Raw genomic sequence first — 27,481 nt, forward strand, 5'->3', positions numbered from 1 at the left:
ACTGCACATTTCCCTACAGACTTAAGTATTATGTAATGACGCTTGTCAATAAAACTGGAAGATAAACATCCCACTTCTGTTTACAGACTTATTTCATTCCGCCCAGTCATTTGAAAAGTAACTGAAAAAGTGACCTACAATACGGAAAGGACTCATTTAAATGAGCAGAACGTTTAACTGCTTCTCCGTTTCACTTTTGTGAATGATTCTCGAAAGTGAAAGCAAAACACGATCCCTCAAATGAAGCCGATGCAGAGCTAAAGAAGAAAAAAAATTCCTGTAACCATATTTTATAACTTCACCAAAAAGAGAATCACAAATTTGTACTTAGCGAAGTTTTACGGCATTATTTACTATTCTTTTCCATGTATGGGGTCTTACATTCAGAACAGTAAACAGAGGGTTTCATTGACAGACTGTCGCATGCATGGAGCTAATTTTGAAATGAAGGAACATAGCATGTGGTGATCACAGAAAAATCGCTATTGGGTCCATTCTTGATCATAATCTAGATTAGTTTTCAGAAAATGTCCTTAAAAAGCGGTTCTTCAACTGCAATGATTGATGATGACACACGCTTGTTAATCAGGAGAGCAAACTCAGTTTTGGGAGGCACAAGTCAGATGACCGCTGAAAAAGCCTTCAAGTGGTTCGAAGCTGATCACACTGTCTCAGACAAGCGATAACGACTTGTTACTATGAGGAGCAGACACCAGAAGTAGACATTGCCAAGTGGATCACTGTACTTAAAGTTCAATGCGTTCCAGTAAGATAAGATAAAATGTACTCGACTGTATATAAATTAACGAATAAGTTAAGTTCATTGAGTTTTTCACTTACACGCGTAGGCCATTCTGCTGACATAAAGACAATATTTTTGTCTTACTTTGCATATTTTCTCGGGTTTGGAGAAAAGTACTCGTAATTAACATTATTTAGCACATACAAACAACATTTGTTAGAAGGGTGTTGGGCTTCTTACACTCCTCTCCCAATACAGTTACTGATTAGCAGTTTTATCGTTGATAATGAAAATTAATTTCAGCTGATTTACACATGACCAATAGAAGACAGGCATCTTTATCTGGGTCTCAGAATGGAGCTAAGTACTTTCAGAGGTGTTCAACAAGCTTTCAACTAATATGAAGATAGAATTTTGCTTCCGTTACTCTTCAGAAATTTTTTTTGAAAACGTACATCATTCAGTCTACAAATTCTCTGACCGGGTGAGGTGGCGCAGTGGTTAGCACACTGGACTTGCATTCGGGAGGGCGACGGTTCAAACCCGCGTCCTGACATCCTGATTTAGGTTTTCCGTGATTTCACTAAATCTCTTCAGGCAAACGCCGGGACGGTTCCATTGCAAGAGCGTGGCCGACGTCCTTTCCATTCCTTTCCTAATCCGATGTTGGACCGATGAACTAGCTGTTTGTTCCCTTCTCCCAAATCAACCAACCGACAAAATTCTCGGTATATGTAGATCGAAGGATTCAAAAATGAAGTTAGCTATTTGGCAAGTGGTAGTGTTATTCTTAAGACTGCGCGGCTTTATGTACTGTAAATAGGTCTCAGTTCTTACAGATGCACGTTTTCCTTTGAAAAACACAATTCTAATCAAGTAATATTACACTGCTAACGTCAAATAAACAGTCCACCCGCAATAACTTAGGAGACAACAAATATGTTAAAAGTACCAGCTTTGTTTCTAGTTAACTAGATTAAATATAGCCTGTGTAAGCATGTGCTGCACTAACCTGCACTGCTATAGTTTATTCTTAATGTAGTGTACTGTTATAACTCAGTATGCAAAAGTAGTGATATGTTCTTACGTTGATCAATAAAATGTTGTAAATTCAAATAAAATGACACAGACAGGGTATAAAACATAATTATGTTTATTTCTTTACTTCCCACAGATAGATTACATAGGGTGTCTCCCCTAAGAGTCGGCAGGGGCGTTTTCTCTGGTGTTCCAGCAGATGCTTACAATATTGTTTCTGCATTGTGTAGCTAGAGTCAGACAAAATAAACAGCGCTCATCACGTCTTTCATGCGACGCCCAGTTTACTTTTGTTTCCCTTTGCAAACAAATGAGTTTTAAATCGTAATTTTACGCGCCCACTCAGTAGAGCGGTCCTGATTAGTCCAGTGCGATATCTGTTTCATCGTTATGTGTTAATAGAGGATTTGTAACTCGAAGAGTTACTAGCGCTCCAGCGGCAACGACACCGCCCTGCAGCACTAACGACAGTGAGTCGCAGCTGGACTTCCGTTTACTCTTCGTGTTTTACAGTCCCTGTTAATACATATCGAGGATAGGAATACCTAACTAGACTAATTAGGGACCGCTCTATCGAATGCGAGCGTAAAATTTCGATTCAAAAACCATTTTGTTTGCAACGGAAAACAAACCTACATTATCCGTCATTACGGGGCGTCGCATGAAAGACGTGATGAGCCCTATTTATTTTGGCTCACTCTAGTTACACAATGCAGAAACGAAATTGCAAATATCTGCTGAAACACGAGAGAAAATGCCCCTGCCGACTCTAAGGAGGCGCAATCGGCATATAAAATTTAATTGGGCTGATTAGATTGGACATAGACGTGACTCAGTATATGGCAGGTAAATAGAGAGATGAATGTATCCCACCTCATGATGCAATCAGTGATGCATAAATTTGTAGATGTCTGACGTGCAGCGTCATGTTGATCTTTCAAGAGTGTTAGGAAAGTGTCGTGTGGTCGTTATTGCCACCCACTGTCGTTAGCTCCACGTCTCTATGTAATAGTGGTTTTACAGGCGAGTTTTAGAGCAGCTGAACTAAGACTGTCCACTGCTTCCTCCTTAACTGCTCTCCAATTAAACCGCCACCTGGAGATCAGAGGTCCGCTGTAATTCCAGATGCAGTGGACATTTTCCGTGCTCCAGTGTTCATGCAGCATCTTTCGTCTACAGTAATTAGACTGTAGAAGTTGAGTTCAAGTTATTTTTCGAAGTGTACGCCAGGTAGCGTGAACACAGTTGAATGTTCATGGACGAACTTCAGAACACAAGGAGAACCGTCCAATATGGACTGTAAAATTAGAATGGCAGAAAATAATAACAGACTTCGAAATGAACACATGAATCATACTCGAAGTCTGAAAACCAAGAATAAGACAGACTAACATGCACCACGAACGCAAAATCAGAATACCCTATTCGAAACAGAATAACATCGTAGCTTAGAGACTCTTCCAGTCGACTAAATTAGTCTCTCAAACGTCACTGTTTCGAATTGTATTTCTTATTCATCCTCCCTTGTCCCTCAAGATGCCCAATTCATCATCCTATTGTCTTACAATTGTTCGGTCCCGGAGCTACGATGTTTCCGAACCGTGACGCATACTTGTGAGTGGCGTCAGCCGCCCCCCTCCCTCTCGAGCGTTTGAGATAGGACCTCAAAATTTAAAAAAAAAAATCGGTGTCTCAAAAATGTGTTCATTTTGTAGCACATATATTTCTGAGGAGTTTAATGTATAAAACATATATATTCGAGGAAATGAAAGACATGTTATTTGTCTTAAGTGCGCCAAAGTACCAAAGTGCAATGCCACATCTCTTCACACAGCATTGTTTTATAGCACATCACCGTATTTCGCTATGTGGAATTCAAATGTGTGTGTTTTTTAATGGAAGCCACCAAACCCATATCCAGGACAGTGGAAATTAAAATGTCCTATGGTGCCTCTACTGCACCCAATCAGTCGTTTTGACATGCTAGCCCCTTTTTTTTTAAAAAAAAAACAACTCACAATTAATACTCGGTGTGATGGCTTGTGAACGGGAGAATGATAATTCTTCAGAAAAAGTGCACTCTTTACTGCCTATTAACTAAAAACTTTCTTTTTGTGTGACATAAAATTGAATACATGAAACATAGAATCAGTAAAGACAAGACAAGCATGACATTTCTTCAGTCTTAAGGTCCCAGCATTTTTTCTCTCTAATCTTGCTATAGTATTACACGGCGTGCTTTTAGTTCTGCAAGAGCATCTATTACCCCTTGAAATTCCGTCAAACGTTTTGCTACATGAAAAATCAAAATGTCATTGTCCAGTACTAAAAAAGCTGTTAATAGGAATAGTACCCAGGTGTGGTTTCTCAGTTTGATTACGCCTATTTTGTCACGGACTGCTAGATAAAACGAAACAGCCCGTTCTAAAATTACAACAGTTGTAAGACACGACCAATAAGCGGGACTTTTTTGGCACAAATGGTCATTTATATCTATCTCATTTACATAAATAACACGACAGAATATGATTCGGGAAGCACCAATTTCAAATGCCTATTAAGCCTACTACAAGCAAAAAGTTCTATGTTGGGAAATAGTTTCACATTTCATTCATACTCTCCAGTTTCTCAAGGATGAGAGCGAAAAGTAGTATTAGTACGAAATTTTTATATAAATTTGGAATCGTCATATACTTCCATATAATTTGTGTAAAATTCCCCCTTCTTCGCCTTCCTCGTTTTAACAATCATGGAATCACTGATCCTATAGTTGTTCCTACTATTGTCAAAACGTATTCTCCGCTTGTTGTTGTTGTTGTTGTTGTTGTTGTTGTTGTTGTGGTCTTCAGTCCTGAGACTGGTTTGATGCAGCTCTCCATGATACTCTATCCTGTGCAAACTTCTTCATCTCCCAGTACCTACTGCAACCTACATCCTTCTGAATCTGCGTAGTGTATTCATCTCTTGGTCTCCCTCTACGATTTTTACCCTCCACGCTGCCCTCCAATACTAAATTGATGATCCCTTGTTGCCTCAGATCATGTCCTACCAATCGATCCCTTCTTCTGGTCAAGTTGTGCCACAAACTTCTCTTCCCCCAATCCTATTCAATACTTCCTCATTAGTTATGTGATCTACACATTTAATCTTCAGCATTCTTCTGTAGCACCACATTTAAAAAGCTTCTATTCTCTTCTTGTCCAAACTATTTATCGTCCACGTTTCACTTCCATACATGGCTACACATGTTAACAAATTTCTCTTCTTCAGAAACGCTTTCCTTGCCATTGCCAGTCTACATTTTATATCCTCTCTACTTCGACCATCACCACTTATTTTGCTCCCCAAATAGTAAAACACCTTTACTACTTTAAGTGTCTCATTTCCTAATCTAATTCCCTCAGCATCACCCGACTCAATTCGACTACATTTCATTATCCTTGTTTTGCTTTTGTTGATGTTCATCTTATATCCTCCTTTCAAGACGCTATCCATTCCATTCAACTGCTCTTCTAAGTCCTTTGCTGTCTGTGACAGAATTACAATGTCATCGGCGAACCTCAAACTTTATATTTCTTCTCCATGGATTTTAATACCTACTCCGAATTTTTCTTTTGTTTCCTTTACTGCTTGCTCAATATAGAGATTGAATAACATCGGGGAGAGGCTACAACCCTGTCTTACTCCCTTCCCAACAACTGCTTCCCTTTCATGTCCCTCGACTCTTATAACTGCCATCTGGTTTCTGTACAAATTATAAATAGCCTTTCGCTCCTGTATTATACTCCTGCCACCTTTATAATTTGAAAGAGAGTATTCCAGTCAACATTGTCAAAAGCTTTCTCTAAGTCTACAAATGCTAGAAACGTAGGTTTGCCTTTCCTTAATCTTTCTTCTAAGATAAGTCGTAAGGTCAGTATTGCCTCACGTGTTCCAGTGTTTCTACGGAATCCAAACTGATCTTCCCCGAGGTGAGCTTCTACTAGTTTTTCCATTCGTCTGTAAAGAATTCGTGTTAGTATTTTGCAGCTGTGGCTTATTAAACTGATTATTCGGTAATTTTCACATCTGTCAACACCCGCTTTCTTTGGGGTTGGAATTATTGTATTCTTCTTGAAGTCTGAGGGTATTTCGCCTGTTTCATACATCTTGCTCACCATATGGTAGAGTTTTGTCAGGACTGGCTCTCCCGAGGCCGTCAGTAATTCCAATGTAATGTTGTCTACTCCGGGGGCCTTGTTTCGACTCAGGTCTTTCAGTGCTCTGTCAAACTCTTCACGCAGTATCGTATCTCCCATTTCATCTTCATCTACATCCTCTTCCATTTCCATAATACTGTACTCAAGTACATAGCCCTTGTATAGACCCCCTATATACTCCTTCCACCTTTCTGCTTTCCCTTCTTTGCTTAGAACTGGGTTTCCATCTGAGCTCTTGATGTTCGTACAAGTGGTTCTCGTATCTCCAAAGGTCTCTTCAATTTTCCTGTAGGCAGTATCTATCTTACCCCTAGTGAGATAAGCCTCTACATCCTTACATTTGTCCTCTAGCCATCCTTGCTTAGCCATTTTGCACTTCCTGTCGATCTCATTTTTGAGTCGTTTGTATTCCTTTTTGCCTGCTTCATTTACTGCATTTTTATATTTTCCCCTTTGATCAATTAAATTCAACTTTTCTTCTGTTACCCAAGGATTTCTTCTAGCCCTCGTCTTTTTACCTACTTGATCCTCTGCTGCCTTCACTACTTCATCCCTCAAAGCTACCCATTCTTCTTCTACTGTATTTCTTTCCCCCATTCCTGTCAATTGTTCCCTTATGCTCTCCCTGAAACTGTGTACCACCTCTGGTTCTTTCAGTTAATCCATGTCCCATCTCCTTAAATTAACACCTTTTTGCAGTTTCTTCAATTTTAATCTGCAGTTAATAACGAATAGATTGTGGTCAGAGTCCACATCTGCCCCTGGAAATGTCTTACAATTTAAAACCTGGTTCCTAAATCTCTGTCTTACCATTATATAATCTATCTGATACCTTTTAGTATCTCCAGGGTTCTTCCATGTATACAACCTTCTTTCATGATTCTTAAACCAAGTGTTAGCTATGATTAATTTGTGCTCTGTGCAAAATTCTACCAGGCGGCTTCCCCTTTCATTTCTTAGCCCCAATCCGTATTCACCTACTACGTTTCCTTCTCTCCCTTTTCCTACTACCGAATTCCAGTCACCCATGGCTATTAAATTTTCGTCACCCTTCACTATCTGAATAATTTCTTTTATTTTATCATACATTTCTTCAATTTCTTCGTCATCTGCAGAGCTAGTTGGCATGTAAACTTGTACTACTGTAGTAGGTGTGGGCTTCGTATCTATCTTGGCCACAATAATGCGTTCACTATGCTGTTTATAGTAGCTTACCCGCATTCCTATTTTCCTATTCATTATTAAACCTACTCCTTCGTTACCCCTATTTGATTTTGTGTTTATAACCCTGTATGCACCTGACCAGAAGTCTTGTTCCTCCTGCCACCGAACTTCACTAATTCCCACTATATATAACTTTAACCTATCCATTTCCTTTTTTAAATTTTCTAACCTACCTGCCCGATTAAGTGATCCGACATTCCACGCTCCGATCCGTAGAACGCCAGTTTTCTTTCTCCTGATAACGACATCCTCTTGAGTAGTCCCCGCCCGGAGATCCGAATGGGGGACTATTTTACCTCCGGAATATTTTACCCAAGAGGACGCCATCATCGTTTAATCATACAGTAAAGCTGCATGCCCTCGGGAAAAATTACGGCCTTAGTTTCCCCTTGCTTTCAGCCGTTCGCAGTACCAGCACAGCATTACCGTTTTGGTTTTTGTTACAAGGCCAGATTAGTCAATCATCCAGACTGTTGCCCCTGCAACTACTGAAAAGGCTGCTGCCCCTCTTCAGGAACCACACGCTTGTCTGCCTCTCACCAGATACCCCTCCGTGGTGGTTGTACCTACGGTACGGCTATCTGTATCGCTGAGGCACACAAGCCTCCCCACCAACGGCAAGGTCCATGGTTCATGGGGGGAGGATTCTCCGGTTAACTTCACTAACTATGTCAGAATCATCTTGTTAGTTATCCCGCGTTTTTTTTAGCAGTTATGCGTTATTACGTGTTCGTGCAACGCGTTTTCCACGCTATTCTAAGAATAGAACTGAGCGGCTGCTAACCGGGGACCGTACAACTGACCCTTACTAGTGCAGCGATCTGGTAAAAATTTTCTATCAAAATTTCATTTTCTTCCATACACCGAGAAGATAATACGTAATATTTCTTGCCTGTTATATCTGTTAATCGTTTTCCCTCTCTCATAGTCTGAATCTACGCATTTCGCAAATAATTATAACAACGCTTATGATTCGCACACCCAAGCAACCACATAAACAAATAGCGATTGGCATTAACCGATTAGAGTTTATTCGAGGCAGCTCATATAGCCCCGTCCACTTTTGTGTGCGGGAAAGTTCTTGGATAAATTCTAGTGTCCGATTCCACTGATCAGCTTTGAGCAATGACATCATACAAGAGGCAAGGACGCTAGATGGAGGCAATATTTGAAAGCAGCGGATGATGTTCGTAAACAAAGGAATGCAGCACACGATAAAATTACAGTCACAATTCAAGCTTTTATTTACTTAGGCACGAATTATATCGAAACGGACTGAAGATAACGGAGATAAATAAGAGTAAAACCAAAGAGAAATACTTATGCGTGAAATAAACTACTGTACTATACTGTACTGTAATTTATCCGAGTAAGACAGGCACAGAGAAACTTTAAATAATATTCATTACATCATAGCGGGTGCTGAAGTCGTAATATTATAAAACAGCGTTAGTTTATAACAATACTTATTAAATCTAACGGGGCTACCGCTGACGAGTGGGGGTTTTGGACGAGGAGAAACTAAAATGTAATACAACTACGGGAAAATGAAATAAATAATAACGTATATGAAACAGCAGCATGAAATCTGGAGAAACTGACACAAAAATCCTAAAACAAAAGCGAGTAACCAAACAACAAAATTCACAAAAAGTAACAAACGTTGGACTCGATAACTAGAATTGACATTAATTCCAGTTACCGATTCCAATATTAGTTAGTTTTTCGCAGGAATTCAGAGATTCTATTACATTTCAGTGCACACACCTGCTGCAAAAACGAACAGTGCACTAGTTGAAACCGGTAACTAGAACTGACCTCTTATACAGTTAGTTACCGATTCTAATATTTGTCAATTTTCCCAGTATTTTAGAGAGAATTACAAACGTAGAAATCTTGTTAAACTTCAGTGTACATATCTGCTAGATATACGATCTAAATAATGAACCATGGAATTGTTATAATCGATAACGAGCATTGACCTCTACAGGTGGTCAATTCTAATTACCGATTCCATCCATTCGATGGTTCATAATTTTGGACACGTTTGCAGTAAATGTGTGAACTCGGTTTTTGTAGGATTGGTAGAGTTCTTATTGATCGCTGAACTACTGCGACAAAGTCAAAAGTAGTGAAGAGAGTAATACCGAATGTAGAAAATATGTAGCATTATATCGCACACATTTGTTGCAGAAATGGTCTAAAGCACAAATCGCGGAATGGTGGGAATCGGTAACTAAATTTGACCTATGTAGCTTAATTCTAGTTACCGATTCCAACATTTGTTTTATTTTGTGCATCTTCATTATTTGTCTCTTGGCGTTTCGTTTAGGATTTCTGGGTCGGTTTCTGGGCATTTCACGCTCCTGTTATGTTTTTGTTTTTCATACATTCTATCATTTATTTTATCTTCCCCGTTGTTGTGTTACATTTTAGTTTCTCCCAGCCCAAAGCCCCCAATTTCCCGCAGTAGTCCTATTAATTCAATAATTATTTAATAATAAATTAACGCTATTTCACAATATTACGACTTCACAATGTATACACTGTAATGGATATAAAGGTTTGTCTTAGGTTTGACGTCACTCCTTAGAGCCGACGGGTGGAATCGGACACTAGGATTGACCCAATTCTTTTTCCCCCTTGATGCGACGGGGATTCCCCTGGCAGAGTCATCACGCATTGAAAAATCAATTTATGATTCGGTCAGATGACACCCTACAATGTTTTCAAAAATGTTAAAAAATCAACAGGGATGTGTTTCAAAATCATATGAACAATAGATAGACCAACATCCCTGGATGCTTCGTGAAACAAGGTATTTTTCTTCGGGAATATGAAATTGGAGCCCCCAATATTCCTGAAAGGGGCAGATAACCATGTTTGCCCCTACTCCCTCCCCCCCCCCCCCCACCACCCTTCCAAGATCCGGTCCGGCCCTATGTACAATTTCATCAGTGTTGGGCTACTCCACGCTGCTAGCCTTGGTTACTAGGTACTAACTTTTCGATCCGGTTTTGAAAAATCCCTTAGCTGTGACGAACACACTCTAACTGAACACGGCAACGTCCCTGTGGCAGTCCCAAGACATCAGTGTGCGGCAGCCACTGCACGCAGCAAGTTCCCTATCAGCTAATGTGCCAGATTTTCTCGAGAACCGTCCGTATACGCAGGCAGATGAGCAGACTCCACATTACTAAGTTACATAAAAAGGCTGTTACTCAACAGCACGTTCCTTGCTTCTGTTAATGTCTACTGTAAATTGTTGCCAATCTCTGTGAGTTGTCCTATTTGATACGATTAACTGAAGACGATAAATGAATGGTTGGTTGGTTGTTTGGGGAAGGAGACCAGACAGCGTGGTCATCGGTCTCATCGGATTAGGGAAGGATGGGGAAGGAAGTCGGCCGTGCCCTTTCAGAGGAACCATCCCGGCATTTGCCTGGAGTGATTTAGGGAAGTCACGGAAAAGCTAAATCAGGATGGCCGGACGCGGGATTGAACCGTCGTCCTCCCAAATGCGAGTCCAGTGTTAACCACTGCGCCACCTCGCTCGGTCTAAATGAATGAGTGAATGAAGCTACCTATAGATCCGTGATGTGAAAGGTGTGCTGGTAGCGATCTTAGTTACGCATTCAATTTTAACAATGTTCTCACGTACATATATTTCGCAAATCTGAGGGTTTCCATACTGAATTCCGTTCCACTGCGAACTACAGGTAGGAAGTTTTCCAATAAATTTTTCGAATGCACAGATTTATTACTGTTTGTGATGTTGTGGTGACTAGATAAAAAATTATAATGAAGGGCAGCTGCAAATTCCTGCTGCAATATTCTTTGTATAAAGCTTTCGTTGACCACAAATGAGGTTGCAAGACTGTAAAATTCATGAAACATTCAAGAGATTAATTAGCTTTCCAATTAATAATCACTAATGCGTTACTGTTTTGCTGAAAAGCAACTGCTGATACTCCGAAGTGCAAGCTAGACCTCTATTAGGTTACCTATTATGATGAAATTAATTGATATTGGCTCCACAACATACGATGAACAGAATTTGTGGCACTGGAAAGTCAGTCCAGTTGTAAAGATGTTTAAATGTGTAGTGTTAATCAGTGGAGTAGAGGTGTTTACTAGAACTGAGGCGTTACTCCCTATTTGATGAGGATGTGAGGAATCATTTTTGGTGCTAGTTAGGCTTATCTAAAGAAAGAATCCTTTTCACGGATGAGTCAGCTGCCTCATGGTTGTATAGTAAACTCGCGGGAGGAATTGTACACTGAATCCCGAATCCCTATCCCATCAAAAGTATCAGATCACCACTGTATAATGCGGCATTCACAACTACAAGTCACAAGAGGCGGACCCACAATTGTGAAATGAGGCAGGGAATATTCTGTTCGTAGTAACAAAAGAAAGGAATGGACAGGAGAGGTCAGTGACTAGTCATTCGATTTCAGGAGAGTAACAAACCCATCAGGAGCATTTAAACCTCTGTAAAGCTGTCCAGGCGACTGTTGACGATGTGATTATGAAGTGGAAACGCGAAGAAACAACCACTGCTAAACCAAGACTAGACAGACCTTATGTACTGGCGGACAGGTACCATCGATCATTGCGGAAGGAGGTGGCGAAACTTCGCATGAAATCAGGGCAAGTAATCACCGCTGAGTTCCAAAGTGTGTACTATTTCATATCTAGTCCCGTTAATTTGTAGTCCACTGCCTCGCAGCTACAAACGTTTCGTCCCCGCGAATTTCCCTTGCTCATAACAACTAGCGACCACCACAGTGGCATTGTGCACTCAATAGACCAAGCGGAACTCTGCTCTCCAAAAATAAGGTTTTGGTTCAATCAAATACTTTCGAAAAAGACGTACTCCCATTTTTCCCTTAAATACTTGCAGTCCCTACTCGTTATAACTCTGCGAGTTGGGCTCATTGTGACCACCCCGTTCTGACTTTCCTGGAGCTCACAAGTGCTCAAATTCACGTACCGATCCCCTTTTTCCTATACTTTCATAACTTTCCCGACTGCCGCTAGCTTCACCGGGTAAGTGTGCATTGTGTAATAGCTAAATTCTGCGTGTTTCCCGGCTACTGGTATCTTTTTCTGATACGTATAATCGCGCCCTATCTGTAACTACACCCACTATAGCACTACGGTACTAAATGGTAAGTTCTGGCTACTCGGTTCCACCCGATGGCAATTGTTCTTGCACCTGTCTCAACCCCTTCCGAAATTACTCTGGTGACAGCAATACATGATATAATTGACCATGTAGTGCCTGATTGACTGCCTCCTGCAAATTTGTTAGCTTAACCCTTGCGTCCCAGATGACTGCATTAAACTTGTTAAAGTTTACATTGGATCTGACACCTGCATACGTGTTTGCACTGTGTCAAAATTTCTGTTCAGATTACTAGCTTAATTCCTGGCATAATCCTCGACTTCCTAATCAGTTGGTGGAGCATGTGTGTGTGTGTGTGTGTGTGTGTGTGTGTGTGTGTGTGTGTGTGTGTGTCTGTGTTGTTCAGCAAACCGCTCTTCAGGTTCATAATTTAGGTTTAATGCCACTCTACAATCGCCTTATTCGCTTCTGCTAACCTTCTTGCGGCTTCTGCCGTTTCATTCAATTTGATCACTTCTCTTGTGTCAACTGTTGCACAATTATCATCTATATTGTGCCCCCAGGATCTATCCACTACCATCTTAAGCTCCTAATCTCGTGCGTAACTACTTCACTTAAAGGTGCATCTGCAAGAGGTGATTGAAGTAGTTCCGCACGAGATTGGGAGCTTAAGAAGGGAGTGGATAGATCTTGGGGGCAGAATATTGAGGATAATTTTGCAACAGCTGAAGTGTGTTTGATTACTAATCAAACGCCCTTGGTCGCAGGTTCGAACCACGCCACCGTTTAAGCTTTGAATAAAAATCGTCACCAACTGCGGCCGACGTCAGAGACAAGAAGTCGCTCTCGTTCTGCCAACGGGCTTGCCAAAACGGGTACTCTCTTGCTCAGGCCCTTGTGGTGCTAAACTGCCCCTAAAGGCTGAATCAGCAATGATCAAGGGCGTGAGGATGCAGAAGGTAATGGAACCAATGCATTAAAGACACATGCTGTATGTCCACATGACATGTGGCCTGTAATGAAAAAAATGTCATGATGATCTCTTCATTGGAAAACGATTCCGGAACTGTCCCCCATTCGGACCTGTGGGAGAGGACTGCCAGTGGGAGATGACCACGAGAAAAAAAAAATTGAAGAACCAACGAAAGGGTAATGTTCTACGAGTCGGGGCGTGAAATGTCGGAAGTTTAAAAGCGGTAAGGAAACTATAAAAAATGAAAAGGAAAATGCTGAGGCTCAATCTAGATATAATGTGGTGTCAATAAATTGAAATGGAAATAAGACTAGGATATCATGTAAAATTAGTACAGGGTAATATCAAAATCAGCAGAAAGTGGTGTAATGAAAGTAGGATTCATAACGAGTGGGAAGGTAGGGCAGAGAGTGAGATACTTTGAAGAGCTCATTGATAGGGTTGTTCTCATCAGAATCGACACCAAACCAACGCTGGCAACAATGTTTCACATGTACATGCCGACATCGCAAGCCGAAGATGAAGAAACAGGGAAAGTACGAGGAGAGAACATTTAAATGGCAATTCAGTACTTGGTGAGAGATAAAATCTAATAGACGCGGAAGATTGGAATGCGGTTGTAGGGTGAGGAGTAGCAGGAAGAGTTACAGGAATATATGTGCTTGGTGATGCGAATGAAAGAGGAGAAAGGTTAACTGAATCCAGTAATAAACTTCATCTAACAATAGCGAATACTCTATTCAAGAATGACAAGAGGAGGAGGTATACTTGGGAAAGGACAGGTGACACGGGAAGATTTCAGTTACATCACATCATGGTCAGACACAGAGTCCGGACTCAGATACTGGATTGTAAGGGGTACCCAGGAGCAGATACAGACTCAGATCACAATGTAGTAGTGATGTATAATAGGCTGAAGTTTAAGAGATTAGTCAGGAAGAATCAATACACAAAGAAGTGGGATGCAGAAGTACTAAGGAAGGACGAGACACGCATGAAGGTCTCTGAGGCTGTAGATACAGCAATAAGAAATAGCTCAGTAGGCATTACATTTGAAGAGGAATGGGCATCTCTAAAAAGGGCTGTCACAGTAGTTGGAAACAAAAACATATGTATAAAGAAGGTAAATGCGAAGAGACGATGGGTAACAGAAAAATACTTCAACTGATCGATGAAAGAAGGAAGTACAAAACGTTCAGGGACTTTCAGGAATACAGAAATAAACGTTTCTGAGAAATGAAATAAATAGCATTTGGAGGGAACCTAAATCGGAATGGCTGCTTGAAAAATGTGAAGATATCGAAAAAGAAATGATTGTCGGAAAGACTGACTCAGCAGATAGGGAATTCAAAACAACCTTCGCTGAAATTAAAAGCAGGGGTGGTAATATTGAGAGTGCAACGGGAATTTCACTGTTAATTACATAGAAGAGAACGGATGGGTGGAAAGAGTACACTGAAGGCCTCTATGAGGGGAAATATTTGTCCTACGTGATAGAAGAAGAAACAAGAGACGATTTAGAAGAGATAGGGAGTCCAGTATTAGAATCAGAATTTGAAAGAGCTTTGGAATACTTCAAATAAGACAGAAGGTATAGATAATATCCTATTAGAATTTCTAAAATAATTGGATGAAGAGGCAATAAAACGATTATTCACGTTAGTGTGTAGAACGTATGAGTCTGGTGACTTACCATCTGACTTTCGGAAAAATGTCATCCGCACAATTTCTAAGACTGCAAGAGCTGACAAGTGCGAGATTTATCGCACAACCATGTTAACAGCTCATGCATCCAAGTTGACGACACGAATAGTATTCTGATAAAAATAGGGTAAGCCATAGGGAGAGACGAGTACAAGAGCCAAGAGTGAATAACAGATGTGGACGACCAACGAAGAAGTGCCAGGATTAAAAAGATGTAAGACAGGGATGTAGTGTTTCGCCCTGACTGTTCAAGAAGTTTCAGGAGTGGAATTAAAATTCAAGGTGAAAGGATATCAATGATAATATTCGCTGATGACATTGCTATCCTGAGTAAAGTGAAGAAGAATTACATGATCTGCTGAGTGGAATGAACTTTCTAATGAGCAGAGAATATGGATTCAGAGTAAATTTAAGAAAGACGAAAGTAATGAAAAGTAGCAGCCATGAGAACAGCGAGAAACTTAACATCTGGATTGATGGCGACGAAACAGAAAAGGTTAAGGAATTCTACTACCCAGGCAGCGAAATAAGCTATGACGGCGGAGAAAGAAAGACATAAAAAAGACTAGCAGTGACAAAAATTATTTCTAGTCAAGAGAAGTGTGCTAGTATCAAACACAGCTCACAATTTGCGGAAGAAATTTCTGACAATGTACGTTTGGAGCACAGAATTGCGAGGAAGTGAAACATGAACTGTAGGAAAACTCGGAAACAAGACAATCCAAGTATTTGAGATGTGTTGTTGCTGAAGAATATTAAAAATTTGGTGGACTGATAAGGTAAGAAATAATGACATTTTCCAGGGAATCGGCGAGGAAAGTAACGTATGGAAAACACTTACAAGATGGAAGGACATCTTAAAGGCATCTGGAAATAACATCCACGGTACTAGAGGGAGCTGTTGAGAGTAAAAACTATAGAGGAAGACCTGAGATACATCCAGTTGTGAATAATTGAGGACGGCGGTGCAAGGGGTACTCTGAGATGAGGTTGGCACAGGATAGGAATTCGTGGCGGGCCGCATCAAACCACTCGGAGGACTGATGAAAAAAAATCTTCAGTTCCACGTGAGGTATGCACGCCCTTCCTCGTGACCTCTGGACGGTGTAGTTGGCGTTGGCTGCTAGGACGACGCCCGGCGACGCTGTGTCGTGACTCTGACCCAGTGGCGAAGGCATGGCCACGGCCAATTGCGACAGTGCCGCTTCTCAGATGAGGAACACGCCAGGTGGTGGTCCCGCAGCTCTTCGTTCCTCTGTGGCGGAGACAGCAGGTCGTACAGGCGACGGACAGCGTCTTAACGCTGTGACGCCTAGTCCCTCTCTGCGCCTCAGTTTCACCAGCAACAGACACAGGCAGCATGCTGGCGGTGGTGTAGCACCAAGTCTCACGAGGGACCCAATGCGATGGCAGATGCAACCTGGTCTCGAACCAGCTACTGATGCTGGCGCTGCCAATCATCTCGCAGTCTGCCTCTGCTCCCGTGTCTTAATGCGGCTACTCGGCTATGACTTAGTCCCAGAATCGAATTACGTCTTTTCCACAAATTCAGCCTCGTTTTATGTCCATTTGTTTCTGTAAAACCTGGTCTCTAGCCACATCGCCCATATCAAAGAGATTCGTTCGAGGGTGGTGGTCACGACCAGATAACTGTCTTGTCCTCACTTCGCACCTGGCTCTGAGCACTATGGGACTTAACATCTGAGGTCATCAGTCCCCTATAACTTAGAACTACTTAAACCTAACTAACCTAAGGACATCACACACATCAATGCCCGAGGCAGGATTCGAACCTGCGACCGTAGCGGTCACGTGGTTCCAGACTGTAGCGCCTAGAACCGCTCGGCCACTCCGGTCGGTTGCTTCGTACCTCACTTGCGTAAATGTTATTGTGCTCTTCGTGTTGACGTAGCTTGGCTGACAGCCAGCACTGTTACCGCAATAGTTGAGGTGGCCTCCGTGCTACTTTCAGTCACTGACACTAAAGGTTTGATTCTTTAAGCTAAAATAGCTGATAGTTCCACTATAACATGCAGACTGAAGCGACGAAAGAAATTTGTACTAAATTGGAATTCAAACCTGAGTCTCCTGCCCACTAGACAAGTGCGATAATCACTAAGTCACCTTGGCACAGTGGCTTTCCAAAACTGCACAGGCGACCCTAAAACGATTCCCTCCGCACATCTAATTCGTATTCTCCCTACACCCGACTTGGTATTCCCCCAACATTCAAAGAATATTACACATGCTCTCCAACTGTGTTGGAATAGTACCTCAGCATTGAACGAAACCTGAGATCCTGCCTGAAACCCAAACATAGATGCATTGATCAAATATAAATATACAGTTCAGAGACCTTTCCAAGTCTCAGACATTCGTGATGCATGCCTGCAAACTGAGGCAACAATGAAAATTTGTGGTAAAGCCAGTATTCGAACATGGGTCTTCTGCTCTCTGGGTCACTGTGCTAGGTCAGCGTGGGGTAGTGACTGGTGCATCTGCCTAGGGAACCGGATTCCTTGGTTCGAATCTCGTCTTGGTACAAATTTTCATTGGTCTCTTTCGTCTGCATACCTACATAACAGATGTTGACGAGTTGGAAAGGTCTCTGGAATCATGTAGTTCCATTTCATTAAATACAGCTGAAAATTTATTGCCAATTGTAAACAATTATTCGTAGAAATCAATTTGTTCTCTATTCTAGAGTTTTTGTTTGTGAATGGCCTCAATTCTGGCGACACTGTATACAGTGCTCGACTGTAATGGAGTATTTACCGTTGCTGTACTTACATATGTGTGGCATGTAGCTTCTAACATTCTTATAATGTGAGGATACGGTGTAATTAGCTGCCCCCATGATATCCTTAAGCTTACAAATGTTCAAGACAGGAAAACAAAGGCCATTAGGTAGTAGACAACTCCTGTTACTAAATCCGATACTTTCTAAGGATCAGCGACTATGTGAAATAAATATGCTGCACAAAAGACAGAGTGTTAAGTTGTAGCTGCAACATGCTACTGCTGCTGCTGTGTCGAACGCCATGCAGCGCAAAGAAGTGAGGCACACAGCTACTCTTGCACTTGTAGTAGGCAGCCGTTATTGGAGCTGCCCGAGGCTGCGTGAATATTGCTGAGGTGTCCGACGGCGTCTGCAGATATTACTATTGGACTCCCCGAGGCGTTGTGGCGACGCTGCAATGGCTATCACCAATAAATTGCCGATATGGAAATTCCGCTACCGTTAATACGTTTATCGCTGGAATACGTCTTCGTAAAGCACTGCAGGCGGCAGGAATAAGTACCAGCACCCATGAGCTTGAAAGCCCGACGCATAAAATGAATACAGCTATGGAGCCTACAACTAAATGTTTTGTAACCCGCCTTCCGGTCGCGTGGGTCTCCTCTTGTTATCTGTAAAATAAGCCGAATGAAGGAAGCGAGTAGGAGCACGTGAGGTAAAGCAGTTCGGTACTGCAAATACAGTTAAAGCACCTTTTCTAGTGTATAAACATGTGCAAACATACTACATAACTTTAGGTGATGAGCACGTAGGTGCAAGGTCGTAGATGGTACACAGTCTCAATAGCAAACTAGATTAAAGTGAAGCTCTTGATGAACTGGGCGAAAGTGGAGCGGCGCTCGTAGAGCAGCACAGCGTCCGCTAGGGGGCGCTTTCGTCGGTCTAGATCGTCCGCTCTCGTAGTGCCAACCGAATAGCTTGCACCTACGCTGTGGCATCGTAGCTATCGATACCACAAAATGTATCTACCTAACCTCGTATTATGGTGACACTCTTAAGAATTGTCCTGAACAGCGCTACTCTTTAACGTGGACGCTTTACTTAATTGTGCGATGTATAGAAAAATGTATCACAATAACGATTCGTATGATTAGAGGAGGGAAGGTATATAAAGTACTACTATGTTTTGACCTGCATTTGTCTCGAAGATGATTCTGTTTTGTGATAATTGTACCTATACTTCCCGCCTGTTTTATTACACCGCTGTTCTTAAGATTATTCACAAATAAGTAGAACGATTTGAAGTACAGACTTCGAGGGAGCGCACCAGAGCACCAAATTCATTTTACGTGTGTTACCATGATGTGGATATACAGTACCTTAGTTAGACTTTATTAACTGAATTATTGATGGAGCCTATTTTGCACTAGTTTATCACAGATCGGGCCATAAATCAAAGAGAAGGAAAAGCAAATGGATAATGCTAGAGGACAAAAGCCCCACATGTAGTCCAAAAATATTCTCCATCTCAACGGAATCAATCTAAATATCACATGTAGTACGATGAATAGCCGGCCTCGATCGCCGAGCGGTTCTAGGCGCTTCATTCCGGAAGCACGCGGCTGCTGCGGTCACAGGTTCGAATCCTGCCTCGGACATGGATGTGTGTGGAATATTATGTAGTTTTAAGTTCTCGGGGACTGACGGCCTCAGATGTTAAGTCCCACAGTGCTGAGAGCCATTTGAACCATTTTTTGAAGTATGATGTAATGGTTGTGTCATTAAAAATGTGCTTTGCTGATGATGTGAAACTGTGCATTCCATCGCATTTCCTATATCCATCTAAGCGGAATAGAAACAAACACCCTCCCAACAGGCGTCAAAGACCCAACCGCACCGACCGGCCGGCGTGTCATCCTAAGCCCTTAGGCGTCACCAGATGTAGTGTTCAGCACACCACTCTCCTGGCCATTATCAGTTTTCGTGACCGATGTAGCTACTTCTCAATCGAGTAGCTCCTCAATTGGCGTCATAGGAGTTGAGTGTACTCTGCTACCCAACAGCACTCGGCAGACCTGGATGGTAACTTAGCCAAGTGCTAGTCAAGCCCGACAGGGCTTAACTTCGCTGATCTGATGGGAACCGGTGTTACCACTGCGGAAAGGCCTTGGCAAGTATGGAATATGTCACCCCGAAATGTATTTTAAATCTATTGTAACTTAGAGTGGCATCTATTGTTTGGTCAGCGGAGTCTTAAAAGGTCGGGATTTGAATATTCTGGACATCTGTAGGCTTTAGTGGACAAATAGAGTATTCCTAAAATTAATATGGTTTACAGACCGTGTCGTGCTGTTAAGCCACCGTTTCGGCCACTACTGCTTGTGACTTTGATCAGAGTATGTAATGATAGACAATACCCAACATAACGTCAAGTGCCGGCCGGTGTGGCCGAGCGGTTCTAGGCGCTGCAGTCTGGAACCGCGCCACCACTACGGTCACAGGTTCGATTCCTGCCTCGGGCATGGATGTGTGTGATGTCGTTAGGTTAGTTACATTTAAGTAGTTCTAAGTTCTAGGGGACTGATGACGACAGTAGTTAAGTACCATAGTGCTCAGAGCCATTTGAACCACAACGTGAAGTTATACATTGAAACATTGATCCATTTACAAAGATGATGCAGTTTAAACGTCAGAAAAATTGTTTGGAAGTTATACCATGTTTAGTATTATTTTTCAAGTATGTGCGTATTCCCTAGACGTAATTCATATTCCACATGAGAACGTTTGATGATTGTTTGATATGGCTTACCATGAAGTGCAACAGCCCGCATCTCGTGGTCGTGCGGTAGCGTTCTCGCTTCCGACGCCCGGGTTCCCGGGTTCGATTCCCGGCGGGGTCAGGGATTTTCTCATCCTCGTGATGGCTGGGTGTTGTGTGCTGTCCTTAGGTTAGTTAGGTTTAAGTAGTTCTAAGTTCTAGGGGACTGATGACCATAGATGTTAAGTCCCATAGTGCTCAGAGCCATTTGAACCAAGCCATGAAGTGCAACAAAAGGGGTGCATAATATCGTCGACGTACTGCTGAAATGTAAAGATACCTCGAATGACAACCAGAGAAATGCTGCTATGAAATGGAATGGCTCTTCAGACCATCACTCTTGGCAACGATCAGGTTGGGATCCCAGAACAGTCTGGGGTGACCCCAGGCAGGTGTCGCACGTCATCAGGGCTCCGTTCGAAGTCGTACTCATTACTGAAGACATTTCTACTCCAGTCAATAAGATTTCAGGTCGAAGACGTGCCTGGAGATGCCCAGGGCAGCAGTGGGATACCAACCTGATATCGCCCTCTGTACGGCCAGACAACCAAGAGTGGTGGTCTAGACTGCCATTTATTTCATAGCAGAATCTTTTTCGTTGTCATCCGCGCAACTCTCACAACATAGCGGTATTCTGCGACGCGTTTTGTTACCCTTCAATGAAAGACACCCTGTATTTACATTCCAGTAACACAATTTGCTCTATGCGACTGGTCCCGGCGGAGGCTCGAGTCCTCCCACGGGTATGGATGTGTGTGTGTGTCCTTAGGATAATTTAGGTTAAGTAGTGTGTAAGCTTAGGGACTGATGACCTTAGCAGTTAAGTCCCAAGATTTCACACACATTTGAACAGCACAATTTGTTCGAGCACATGACGACTCTTGGTGATTGCCAACCCAACCTCAGCCAGCAAGATCTCCAGGCCTCTCCCCAACTGAGAATGTTTCTACATTTACATCTACATACATACCCCGCAATCCACAAATCGGTGCGTGGTGGAGGGTACCTCGTACCACAACTAGCATCTTCTCTCCCTGTTCCACTCCCAAACAGAACGAGGGAAAAATGACTGCATATATGCCTCTGTACGAGCTCTAATCTCTCTTATCTTATCTTTGTGGTTTTTCCGCGAAATATAAGTTGGCGGCAGTAAAATTGTACTGCAGTCAGCCTCAAATGCTGGTTCTCAAAATTTCCTCAGTAGCAATTCACGAAAAGAACGCCTCTTTTCCTCCAGAGACTACCACCCGATTTCCTGAAGCATTTCCGTAACACTCGCGTGATGACCAAACCTACCAGTAACAAATCTAGCAGCCCACCTCTGCATTGCTTCTATGTCCTCCCTCAAACCGACCTGATAGGGATCCCAAACGCTCGAGCAGTACTCAAGAATAGGTCGTATTAGTGTTTTATAAGCGGTCTCCTTTACAGACGAACAACATCTTCCCAAAATTCTACCAATGAACCGAAGACGACTATCCGCCATCCCCACAACTGCCATTACATGCTTGTCCTACTTCATATCGCTCTGCAATGTTTCGCCCAAATATTTAATCGACGTGGCTGTGTCAAGCGCTACACTACTAATGGAGTATTCAAACATTACGGGATTCTTTTTCTTATTCATCTGCATTAATTTATATTTATCTATATTCAGAGTTAGCTGCCATTCTTCACACCAGTCACAAATCCTGTACAAGTCATCTTGTATCCTCCTACAGTCACTCAACGACGACACCTTCCCGTACTCCACAGCATCATCAGAAAACAGCCGCACATTGCTATCCACCCTATCCAAAAGATCATTTATGTAGATAGAAAACAACAGCGGACCTGCCACACTTCCCTGGGGTACTCCAGAAGATACCTTCACCTCCGATGAACACTCACCATCCAGGACAACGTACTTGGTTCTATTACTTAAGAAGTCTTCGAGCCACTCACATATTTGGAAACCAATTCCATCTGCTCGTGCCTTAGTTAGGAGTCTGCAGTGGGGCACCGAGTCAAACGCCTTCCGGAAGTCAAGGAATATGGCATCCGACTGATACCCTTCATTCATCGTTCGCAAGATATCATGCGAGAAAAGGGCGAGTTGCGTTTCGAAGGAGCGATGCTTTCTAAAGCGGTGTTGATGCATGACAGCAGCTTCTCTGTCTCAAGGAGATTCATTATATTCGAACTGAGAAAGTTTGTAGCATTATGGCCAGGGACCTCCAACTATATCGATATCTTGACGCTCTGACGCGTCTACCAGAAGGACGTCCAACAACTCGGTCAATCAATACCAAGCCGAATAACTGCTAGCATAAGGGCGAGAGGTGGACCAACGCTTTATTGACTTGCTTAGTTTGTGAAGTTCTTTCTCTTCAATAGATCATTCAGCTTCTCTGAAGCTGGTCAAATGGCTCTAAGCAGTATGGGACTTAACATTTGCGGTCATCAGTCTCCTAGACTTAGAACTTATTGAAGCTAACTAACGTAAGGACATCATACACATCCACGCCCAATTCACGATTCGAACCTGCGACCGTATCAATCGCGCGGTTCCGGATTGAAGCTCCTAGAAGAGCTCGGTCACAGCGGCCGGCCTCTGAAGCTGTAATCATTTATTTTTCTGTACTTGTACATCACATCTACAGATCTCCATCCCATTCGGATAATTCTTTCACGTTGTGCCTTTTCTCTTTAATGACTTACAGTATATTTGCAACTCATTGCTTAGGTAAATCTATGTCTTTCCATCTCTCTATCTGACGATTCCGAATGATCAAAAACTCTGCTTCCGTTACAGACCACTTTGTTACGTTTTTTGCTTTCATATGGTTATCGACTTCTATCTTATATGGTATCCCTCTCATAAGGGTAGCTTTCTTGTCATGCATTTTTGAACGTATTTGTTGTACACAGATAGTATGTCAGCGGGGTACTTGAGACCAAGCAACGCACAATGTAAGTGCTGACTAGTACATTCACTTGAGGAAGTCTTAGTAGGGCAAGAAGAAATAGACTACTAGCTGATTGTCTAAAAGCGGCATGTTGCACCTGCAAACTCATTTATTGTGCTAACATCAATGTGACGTAATAGCTTTTCGTGCTGCCTGGTTAGAGTAGTTACGTTTTAAGCGAGATTATTTACATTAAAAAAATGTTCAAATGTGTGTGAAATCCTATGGGACTTAAATGCTACGGTTATCAGTCCCTAAGCTTACACAGCTTCTTAACCTAAATTATCATAAGGACAAACACGCACACCCACGCCTGAGGGAGGACTCGAACCTCCGCCGGGATCAGCCGCACAGTATTTACATTACCTCGATTTTGCGGAAGAATAAAATCTATCTGCTTGGGCTTATGGACTCTGTTCTATATGATAAAATTATAGGTAAGATCCTTGACAAGCAGGTCATACAACATAGAGGACACGTATTCCATTGCAACAACGCTTTCTGTAAACGAGTTCCTTAGCACTGGCATGCGTACTGAATCCTTCATGTAAGAATTACAGTTACGAGAGCAGATTAAGGTCTTCTCCTTGATAGACAGACAGATACGTCATTTTTTCATCCCTGAATTTGTCCTTGATTGACTGAAGAAGTTCTCTTTGAGCAGCAAGTGAAGGAGAAAACACATTAAGATCTAGTCAGTGGGAGTGCCTGACGGTCAATGTGTCACGTGGCATCACCCATATGATTACGTAGATTTTCGTGTACAACACATATTTTTGGCGTGGTAAAATATTTTTCTAATCAGGACAAGGAACTCCGGATAAGTGCGAGTAAGACTGTTCTGTACAAACATAATTAAGTATATATAATAATTTTCTGTTGCTGAATGGCCTGGTGCAAGTCTTTCTACTGTGCAGCACTCCATCGATTAGCTTGTTCTCAACCTCTTCAGAGAATAAATTGGAATTTATTGTACATTATTGCTAAGTATCACCGTACCACTGGTATAGGGAAGTGTACTAATGGTTAGCAGAATTCTTGTAACTACAAATTGCTGCTATAGATTGTGTCGTCGCCAAGTTTCATTGTAAGAACTTTTGTCTGTATTTTCACAACGACTTTGTTCGTACCTGCTCACAGACAACACAGTTACCAGATTCGCAAAGTAGATTGCCTTCGCAACTTCTCCCACACACCATGTCGACTACTTGCAATCACGAACTTAGTTTTGCCACATCACATACGAAGCACATCTGTCGAGATCATTCCCCAGTGAAAAACGATTGTAACACTATGGACAGGGCCTTCCGACTAGCTCGGGATTTTGACGATCTAACGTGTCAAATGCACATAATTTGACATCATAACCATGATGAGGACATACAATTACTATACCAATCAGTGTCAAGCAGAGCGACTGATTTGCTCAGTTTGCGAAGCTCCTTCTCCTGAATATATCATCCAGTTTTTCTGATATTGTAATAATTTTTTGTTCTCTGTAGGTAAATCACATCTGCGGATTTCCTTCCCATTCGCATATTTCCTTAGTGGTGCATAGTTTTCTTCTTTTCTCTGTGTGTGGTGTCCTTTTTCAGCACCGTTTTGTACACAGTTATACATATATTGCTTGGAATGCCTATTCCCTGCTGGTCTGTTTCCAGGAAGAAGACGATGCTGAGGGCCTGGTGAGCGAGGAGGAGCCAGTGGCAGCTGCCACACCCGCTCCAGCGGCGATCCTGGCACTGCTGATCAACCGCCTGGGTCTGGTTGCGTCGACAGCCACCTGTGTAGCCGCCCTCTCCGTCAGACTCATGGCTTAACTCTCACCTCCTTGCCACATACTAACCACCCATATGGATATCTGTGGACGTCGACTGCCTTCCCAAAATAATTTTGCATTTACGGACATGTCGAAAAATGTAATGAGAAGGGTCCCTCTTCAGGTCTGACCTCAAACTGTCTTACTTTTGGTGAGTCTTACGTTGTTGAGCAGATCGCTTAAGCAAAGGGTCGACACTTTCGCTTTGCTGTCAGTACTATTCCAACTTCAGACCAGTCATCAACAAACAGCTACAGCTACCAGATGAGGGAACCACTACCTTTTGAACTGTCGAAGAGGGCCAGTATCTATTGAACTGTGGAACAAACGGAGGGGTGGCAATTTGAATGTGAATTTGCCTTACTTTAAATGGTCAAGTGGCTCCTTGGGAGAATTACTGTATGCAAAGAAAAAAAAAGAAAAAAAAAAAAGAACCTTACCTGTTGTCGAGACCCCGTTCCGTAGAGCAATTCAACTCCCTTAATACGAATGGAACTTCGTGTACTCAGTGTATCAGCATCGAGAAATTCGGTCTCCCGTCCACTCCGTCACTGTGGACTTTTGCATCGCTTTTGTTGTTTTTCGCCTGTCAAAGGATCCTTTACGTTTCGCTATTGTTATCAGTGACGCACAGATATTCTTCAGTTGTTATAGAAGTCTGAGTATCTTACTGGGACAGCTTTCTTTCACTGCCATGAAGAACCGCCTTACAGGTTTGTAGCGTTATGGTACCATCGTTGTTTCCCAGTTACAGTTTTGGTGGCAAGCTGAAAGCCATATAGATAATCTTGGGCCTACAGTGCATAAAAAAGTGAAAAGTTTGAACGTAGCACGGTCTTAATCCATCGACTTGTTACTTTCATTAATTGATAATCACAAGGAAATTAGAGACTGCCACGCCATATCATCTAGTCAGAGTAATGTACTTCACAGTGAAAATGAAAATTAAAAAAATTGAAAAAGGTAATTAAGTTAATATAATGTAATTCCATCTTTGTTCCAAAGTGTTTTCTGTGTTCCGCCTATTACATTTGCGCCTCTGTATAAGACATATTCTTAATCTTCATATTACTTTTGAATTTATGAGAAAAAGTACTACCACAGCTGTATCTTGATAACGTCTTTATTGTCTTACATGACTAGTGAACTGCAAAAAAGAAGAATATACGAAAATATGTATACTGTACGTTCATTCTTGTTTCGTAAATATTTGTGTTTATTACTGTACTTTTTAGGTAAAACGAATCACTTTCTCGCTGAAGTTACTTGATTCCACAGCTCTCGAAACACCGAAGTGATTTAAGAGTCAGCAATTATTCAATATGACAAAGTGATCTGACAGTATTACACCTGGAACACAATTTCTAGGCAAACTGCATTAGACAATATCAGTGGTATCCCAGAAGAAAACGTGTTGCACTTAGTAACAGTAACCTCTAACCCAATTTGCATGTCGAATACCGCTTTTCATCGTGACCTCGTGCTAGCAGCCTGTGTGACTAGGTTGAATACCATTTAACCTTACTTCTTTGGAGATCTAAAAATTTATTTCCAGCTTAACGTTTACAGTGAACAGCAAAAGATTATGCGAATATGAGTTGACTTCTGAATTTTGAGATATGAAAAGGAAGCGCTGTGAGGTAACTCATGTCCTTTTACACATAAGTCAGTGAAAGCCCGTTAGTGGCGTGTATGTGTGTGTGTGTGTGTGTGTGTGTGTGTGTGTGTGTGTGTGTGTGTGTGTGTGTGGGATGGATGTCAAAGGCTTTTAAGTGAGACTTTCAGTTCCTTTTTTGTCTACCTCCAGCTTCCGAACTCTACAAAAGAGTGGGTGTATGTCGCGCGAGATTTTGTAGTGAAGTGGAATTTTCCGCACTGCCTGAAGTCTGCTAACAGCAAAAATTTGGTTACGGAGTTCCCATATAACAGTATAAACAGGTATTCCTATAATGAGAACAACTTCAGCGTTATTTTATTAGCTGTCGTCGCCGCTAGCTATTCATTCATGAAACCAACCACAGACAAGGAAATCCACGAAAATCCTTTTCAAATTGCAAATGTTTCTCATTGGACAAAGCCAAGAACTAACATGTAACAAGAAGGCAAATTTGAATACGTTCAAAAAATTGAATCTTTCAACAACGT

The 27,481-nt window shown here is 42.0% G+C and overlaps 1 protein-coding gene across 1 annotated transcript in view; it reads left to right on the top strand.

Annotated features, from left to right (window-relative positions):
* Positions 1-25,351, top strand: part of LOC126188323 (neuronal acetylcholine receptor subunit non-alpha-3-like) — a 135,120-nt gene extending 109,769 nt beyond the window's left edge. Inside the window, exon 9 of the mRNA XM_049929918.1 lies at positions 25,179-25,351. Coding sequence (XP_049785875.1) covers positions 25,179-25,337 — 159 coding nt within the window. The 3' untranslated portion in view covers positions 25,338-25,351. The remainder of the gene's footprint in view (positions 1-25,178) is intronic.
* Positions 25,352-27,481: the final 2,130 nt, after the last annotated feature.

The sequence above is a fragment of the Schistocerca cancellata genome, chromosome 5 (assembly GCF_023864275.1).
Source record: "Schistocerca cancellata isolate TAMUIC-IGC-003103 chromosome 5, iqSchCanc2.1, whole genome shotgun sequence".
NCBI classification, from domain to species: Eukaryota; Metazoa; Arthropoda; class Insecta; order Orthoptera; family Acrididae; genus Schistocerca; species Schistocerca cancellata.